Consider the following 8221-nt stretch of genomic DNA (forward strand, 5'->3'; position numbering starts at 1 on the left):
AGTAAAATTTTATATATGATTGGTCAACATGGAAGGAAATCCATGACACATTATACACGCATGAAGCATTTAAACTAAAGCTAAAGAAATTTGCTATATGAAGTTAACAGGTGCTAATATGAACTAATATAGCCGAGTCAGACATGTTATATTCAACTCAGTAATTATCTCGGGAAAAGAGATACGAATATGATATATTTGATCCATTTCTTGAACATTTTAAAATCATGTTGATGATTACATTGTATCCCATAAAGAGATGATATGCATGTAAAGCATTTGTATAGTGATATTTTTATAGCAATCAAACTTCATATAGAAGATGTTGGAACATTTAATACATATGAAATCTCATATAGAAAATTTTTTTTTCTTGTTCTAAGTAGAAATTCTTGGTCAAGAAGTACCATAATATATTGCAATTTATGCAATATTTTTTTGCTAGCTATACATAACTACACATATTATTTATTTATTGATAAGATATAATTTGTTCAAGTGAAGAGACACCGAAATGATCTGAACAAAGATTTTGATACATGCAAGGTATGCAATATATTATTTATATTTTGTAACCCGTCAAAAGGTTTGGTTAGTCGTATTAATGCAGGGAATGTAATATAACAAAGTTATGGATGTTGTGGTACTTAATTACAAGAAGACGCATTACAAGTTACTTATTTACAAGATGAGAAAGTCTTACATGAAGATAGTACATCATTCCACCGAATAAGGAAGTGTACACTACAAGATCAAGTGGTGAATTATCAACTCCAAAGTCTTAGATACACTTTCGCAGAAGATTAGACTCCGTCACTTAAAGGATGTATAAATGAGGGGGAGCATTATACTCGTTGCACTCTTTTTCCCTTAGCTATGGTTTTATCCCACTGGGTTTTTCTAGCAAGGTTTTTAATGAGGCAACATCACTAAGCGTATATCATTATGTGGATAGTCAAGGGAGAGTGTTATGAATGATCCATAATGTGGTGACTTTCCACATACATAAATTACATAATTATTTATGTTGTATTAATGTTCTAGCACTATAAATAGTGGCTCTTGTATTTGGTATTATAGACATCTCAATGAATAAGAACATTTTCCCTTTATTTACTTCTTATTTTCTTTCTATTCTATGATGACATACATATTTGATGGAGCTAATGGGTTGTTGTTTTACAACAAAATCAACTCTAATCTATAGCATATTATTTATCCACTCAATTTAATTAATACTCCTAACTAATAATGACCAAGGCTTAGTATAAAATAACTTATAGATTCAATTTAATTATTTTATTTTCAAATTACTTATACATAATATTTAACTTTTAACTTGAGAGTTATTTCGATACCTTATAAAACAATTAACAGCCTACAATTTGCAAAATGAACAATAGACATTGTAAATATATATATAGAATGCTTAATAATTATAATCCAACAAGTACTTACAAACTAGTTTTATATATGAAACACTAACACAAAATTAGGTTAATTAGCCTTAATTAAGTAGAATCTAAATCCCAGACATAGTTAACGCTAAAAGTGCATCCAAATAATGGCGACATCAACAAACTTGATATTCATTTCTCAAAGGTTTGCCATACTTTTCGTACCGATTCAATCTTACATTTGTGTTTTTGTTGTTAGAGGCAGCAAATTAACTTCAGAAAGATACAAGGCGAGGGACACAAACTCATATTATAAATGAAACCAAACCAGAACACTACATAAAACCACTTAAGACACAAATATTAAAAGAGATGCATAGATATGTTCCTTAACAAGGAATACCTACATGGTATTCCATGTTTATTATTACAATAACATATTATTTTATTATATTTCTCGCATCCTAAAAGTGACATTTGTGTCTTTCGATCTGGTCATGAACCTCAATGTATCCTGCAAAACACAACCACATACAAAAAATCATTTACGATAGATCATCCAACCATAGAAAGATTATGTCACATCTTTAACAAGGACCATTTATGACGGTTAAGAACGTCTGAATTGCCCTCGTTAATAATATCTTTCAAAAAAAATAATAAGAAGCAAAAGGCGAAATACCAAAAAATTGTATCAAATAATAATAATAATATATGGCAACCAATTTTTTGAGCAACTTGTATTTATCGAATTGCCTTTGATATTGTTGCTTTTATAAAAATTGTGACCTATTTTTGCGACTAGCTAATGTTTTTTTTAAAACTAAAACAAAAACAACCGATTGTAATGACTTGCTTTTGCCACTTAATCACATTGACCAGATTTTTTCTCAGTTGACTATCGTTATATACTCATCACAATAATCAGCTAGAACTTTTACAATATTCTAATGAATATATATGTTTAATTGTTTATAAATAATAAGTGAACGTGAACATACTTGGTGCAGTCAGTGCTAGGGCTGATCTTGTAAGGAATGTTAACACCACAGGATCCAGGAAGGCCGACAGCGTTGGTGGGTTTGATGCCACCATAAGATCCATAAGCACTTTTCAGGCAGGTGCAGGCAGTTTTCTTGTCCGGAGTGGTCTGTGCGGCGTTGTTCAAACCCTTAACACCGGCGCAACAACCGAGGGTTGGCTTCCCACCATTCTGAAGGTAGTTTAAGCATGGGATCAAGTAGCTCACCACCTGACCACAGGTAAGAGCATTTGCGTATGGTGCTGATACCACCATGCAAGCAACCATAACAGCTAAAACCTTCATCATCATTGTTACAAATAACTTGGAAATTAAATAAAACTCTAAAATGTTTTAGGGTTTGGTGTAAGAAAATGCATTGAGAGGGTGATGTATTTATAGTCATTAATTTGCATCTGCATTGTGACATTGTGGGGAGAGGGGGCTGTGCGCTCTTTCAATTTTTTTTTTATATATATTTGATTTGATGGAAAAAACATGTATACACCTTCATATTATTGCACTATATTGACACAAAACGTCTCATTTTTGGAGCTCATCCACTATATATAGCCTATAACTATATAGATTAATTAGTTCAACACTAGTCTCGTGCCTTGGTGGGTTCAAGTCTCGTCAAGAGCATTTTGTTCCAAATTAAATTAAAAGGTTTTCTTACTTGTGTGTTTTCTCCGGAGTGGGTGGGCCAGGGCGCCACCTTCTACTCTTTGGATAGAAGAGTGATTCATTTGACAGAGCTATCCCGAGTGTCCGGGCCTTTGTTGTTCAAAAAGAAATATAAACGTTAAATGAAAGTTTATCGTTCACACGGATAAAGTTAAAAAGCAAAATAATTAAGATAGTCAGAAAAAATGGGCAGGCGACTTGGAAGTTAAACCATATGTAATTGTTTGTCCAAGCTTGCAACATTTAAAAAAGGTATCTTTATGTCCATAAACTCTTATTACTTTCTGGTCAAGTTTTTATTTTATCTTTTTTATACGAGTTTGCTTAACACTTAGAAATAACTAGGATTCTCCGGTAACATAAACATGAATCTTTTGTCCATGGGGTGGAAGATGGCAAAATGATGGTTAGTTGAAGTTGGGTTTTTTCATTAATTGAAATTTTAATGCTTTGATGGGAACGTTTTCAAACCAACATTGGACTTTGCGTAGCAACTTCTAGAGCAGTTAAATTGACCTTCATTGATTGGTTTAAACATATAAAAGGGTCTGCTAGGTACGTATACATTATACCACCCAAAATTAGGGTGCATTCCTTTATACCTCTCGTATAACTCTTTACGCGGGACACGCAGCGTGGGTTTTTTTTTATAGGGTTATACGTGAGGTCATTAGGGCCGGCTCTATGAAAGTCTAAATCAAAACAAAATTTTAGGGCCTTTTTAAAACAATTGTTAAGAAAAAAATTGATTATTACAAGTTTTGAACTCATAACCTATACTTTAGTAACAATCAAAATTATCACAACACCAATACAATACTTTCAGTTTACTATGCCCATTATAATATATTTATATACAATTTTTTTTTTATTTTTATCCATTTTTTATTTGGAAGCCTTAACTGAGTGGGGGCCTAAAGCCCTAACTTGTTTTCGATGTCCCACAAGCCACCCCTGGGTGACATTGTGATTTGATCATTGCAGGTTGTTGGTGTAACACCCTGGTTTTAAGCCAAAAATATCTGGTTACAACATACAGATCAATCATAAGTACGTAACAATATTAAAGTGACAATAATTATATTTATTTAATTTCACAAGGTAGCAACTATACAGTTTCTCATAATTAAAAACAAAACGAAATACATTCCATCGGATAACACATAAGTCTTATTGAATATATCCCAAGGTAAATTAATTATCTTCATCTTTAGCACATCAACGGATTAAACCTGTATGTTGGCGAGATCTCATAAGTTGGTATACATATAATACAAAAACAATTGTCGATTCACCTGTCACGAATGCAATATATTCAAACATCAAGTAAATGGAATGCAATAATAAATAACGCCCCAACCTAGGGGTATGATAATGAAACCACGATTCTCGACAACCGAAGTTGAAGGATAGGTAGCACGGGTACGTCCCATCAGACCCTCTTGCTTCGATGTTTGATGTACCAATTCACCATAAAGCGATATACATATTTCACATTATACACGTATAGTCATCATAAACAATATGAAAGGAACATTATTAACATGCATGGCATAATTGCGAATCGGTTTGTAAACAATGAACATGAAATAACGAGAAAGGATGGTAACATGTCACACCCCAAACATGTTAAAAGTATGAAAAAAGGGTTATGAGACTCACTTGTTGATATAAGCGAGTAAAAGCGAGCTAAGCGTTTAAGCGGGTTGAACCGCACAAGTTCGGTTCGGCGGCCGGCGGGCGACCCTAGAAATATTTATAGGTTCAAAATATGATTTAAGAAAATGAAATGAAGCACGATACTTAGACATATTTGGTTTCGGTTTAGTCTTTTAAGCCAATGGAAGAAAAATATATTTTACAACTCATTTTAAATTATTTATAAAAAATTGGGATACAATAATGATTAGTCACGCTATTAAGTCAGGCTCGTTTCAAGAAGAACTTTAAATGGGCCCAAAACGAGTTTAAGCGAGTGGTTCACTTTTGGCCATACCCGAATTCAACTTTCTGGTTGGGTTCGTGTCTAACTTGTTAAAATTATTATTTTTTCAGTTTATGTGATGAAAATGTTGATTTTAGATGTTTATGTATAAACGAGTTGGGTTTGTTTTTTTTTGAGCAACCACTTATGATTAGTTGTGTTCAACCAAGTATACTAATCAAAACAAACTGAACACGTTGGAAAACATCACCTGATATACCCATGGAAATAACAAAAAGAAGAAAAAAAGAGTCATGAAATTAATTGATAGACTTTTGAAAGTCAAACTTGAGAATAATGCAAAAATAGCTTGAAAAACACAATAATTATCATGGATTGAAGTGCGGTAAAGTTGTATGCAGATATGTGGGTTTATTTATAGTTGAACAAGGTCAAGGATGTTGCAAAACAAGTTTGAATTAGTTTAAAGAGAACCACTCGCTTTAATTTTTTAGTATTAGATATCTTTTATTATATATATATATATATAGGTAAAAGATGGAATACGAAAATCGTTTATCGTACAATAGGTAAGCGAGTGTCTGGAGCACCCATCTTCAATAACCATCCTAACCTAAAATCACAATTACGCGAGCCGGACTCCTTCAACCTCTTCTCCCGTCGATTCCGTCCACCTTCACCATCGCCGTTCAACGATTCCGTTCACCATCCACCTTCGCGACCACCATCTTCTTCCGACACAACCATCGATCGTTGCTCACATGTCAGTTGATTAAATTGCCCAATTGAAATTGAAATTGTTGAACTAATTGATCAATTAAACTTTGAAATTGGTCAAACTAATCATCAATTTGAAGTTTCAATTAATCAGTTTTGAGTTTTTGAAGAAACCCAGTTGACGTTCCATATTTTGTTCATATGGTCGAATCCATGATCAAATTAACAGTCAATTGATGATTGTTTGATGATTATGAGATTATATGAAGTGATTTCAGTGTTCAATTTCATGTTTACATATGTTTAATTTCTTTTTTTTTTTGTTAGTTTTAGAAGTTTTTGAACAGTCTGAACTTCTTAAAACTTCTAAACTTTTTATCAGAACTTCTAAACTTTTTTGAATACCCAGAACTTCTTAGAACTTCTAAACTTATTATTAAACAACCTGAACTTCTTAGAACGTATTAGAATGTTTAAAGATGCTCGTTTTTTATTGAACACCCAGTGCTTCGTTGAATGTATTAGAACATTTAAAGATGTTCTTTTTTGGTCAGAACGTTTAAAGGTATTCAGTTATGTTTCAGAACGTTTAAACATAATATTTTGAACCCTAATCAGAGCTCGATTGGGTGCGTTATTTCTGCAATTCCATAATTGATTGATGAATCTAAATGCTTCTAAACATCAATTCGATTGATTAAATCATCATTTTGGTGTTTGTTTTGGTCAGAATGTTTAAACTTTGAACAGAACGTTTAAACATGAACCCTAATCAGAGCTCAATTAAGTGTGTTAATCTGTATTTTCATAATCGATTGATGATTCTAAAGCCTCTTACACATCAATTCGATTGATTAAATCATCAATTTTTGATCAATTTGAAGATTTTTAATGTTCAGTGACGTTCTTTTCAATTATGGGTTTTGACTTTTGAGATTTCATACTGTAAGTTGTGATTATAGTTTAGAAATTGGATGAGATAGATTAAGGAGTTCTGAATTTGGATCGGAATCGATTTTAAATCAATGAATTTGATCGCGAACTACTGTTGGGTTTTTACCAAACTGCCATTGCGTGAAATTGAAATCGATGACCAGCAGTGTCGTGTACGTAATGTACGATAAGTCATTATTGTACAATAACTCGCCCCTATATGTATATATTTATTATCTGTCATCTTAAATATATATAAGCGAAACTTTTAAAAGCTTTCTGGTTGCTTTCTACTTTCTCTCAAGGCACCAGATTGTTTTATTTGCAAATGAAGACTTCTCATGCATTTGACCCGAATTCACGGGTATGGGTTTTACCAAACCCATATAGCACTTAAACGGGTTATAACATCTCATTATATTAATAATCAATCTCACCAAATATTTGATATGAAAATCATATAAAATAAGGATATACTAATATTTAATATCCGATTTTCTTTTTTTAAAAAAAGGACATTTCATTTATAAATAAGAAATGATTTTGTTGTAAAAAAATTAAACGGGTCATGAGTCTCACTAAACCTATATAGTTTTTAAACTGGGTTATAACATCTCATTTATTTGTAAAACATTTTATTATCAAACCCTAATTATATTATTAACTTTTTTACAATAAATAAAATTAAAATCCAAAAACATATATAAACATTAGAAAAGAATAATATAAAACAACTCCTGTAATATAGGAGGACAAAAGCTAGTTAAAATATAAAAGGACTTATATTTCACAATCTATATTACTCTTCATTATTCTCTTAAATTTGAAGAAAAGTGTAGTTTTTAGCTTCCACGTCCATTTTTCATGCTCTAAAATATGTAGTAAGAGTAATAATAACTCTATTTGATTATGTATGTGTACATTTCCCATTTAATGGGGTGGTAAGTATTTGATTATGTATGTGTATATTTCCATTTTAATGGGGTGGTAATGTGGAATGTATGTAAAAGGGAAGGCCATGGGTTTAGTACCCCTAGTGTATAACATTTAGCTTTTAGAAAATATATATGTATGTAGGGATGAGATCGGAACCGTACTCGTACCTATACCCGTACTTGTACCCGAAAGTACCCATACCTAAAATCAGTAAATCTTGGTACCCATACCCGTACCCGAATTATATGGTACGGTACGGGTACAGGTACTTTGGGTACGGTACTTGCTTTGATACCTCTTTGTTCTTTTTTTAAAAAAAAAATCTCCACTAAACTGGGTATCGGTAACGGTACGATACCGACAATCAATTATCTATAATATCAAAATCGTAATACCGCAACCAAAACATAATACCAAAACTAAAAATGAAACAAATCAACCATATTATAAAATTCATTTCCTTTTCCTTTTTTTAGTTTATTGCTTCCTCAATTTCTATATAAAAACAAGAGAGAAAGTTAATATATGTTATTTAATTATATACATGATTACATATACATGAAATAAAATATACGAATACACAAT

The 8221-nt window shown here is 31.9% G+C and overlaps 1 protein-coding gene across 1 annotated transcript; it reads right to left on the reverse strand.

Annotated features, from left to right (window-relative positions):
• Positions 1 to 1707: 1707 nt before the first annotated feature.
• Positions 1708 to 2776, reverse strand: LOC143548763 (non-specific lipid-transfer protein 1-like). The gene is made up of 2 exons (XM_077039850.1): positions 2399 to 2776; positions 1708 to 1911 (listed from the first exon to the last, which is right to left on the reverse strand). Exons 1-2 carry the CDS (start codon positions 2728 to 2730, stop codon positions 1902 to 1904), a joined length of 342 nt encoding a protein of 113 aa, XP_076895965.1. The 5' UTR covers positions 2731 to 2776; the 3' UTR covers positions 1708 to 1901.
• Between the last annotated feature and the right edge of the window lie 5445 nt (positions 2777 to 8221).

This window comes from Bidens hawaiensis, unplaced genomic scaffold (genome assembly GCF_021521415.1).
Source record: "Bidens hawaiensis isolate Kalapana, Puna unplaced genomic scaffold, B.hawaiensis_p1.1 tig00015249_1, whole genome shotgun sequence".
In the NCBI taxonomy this organism is placed as follows: domain Eukaryota; kingdom Viridiplantae; phylum Streptophyta; class Magnoliopsida; order Asterales; family Asteraceae; genus Bidens; species Bidens hawaiensis.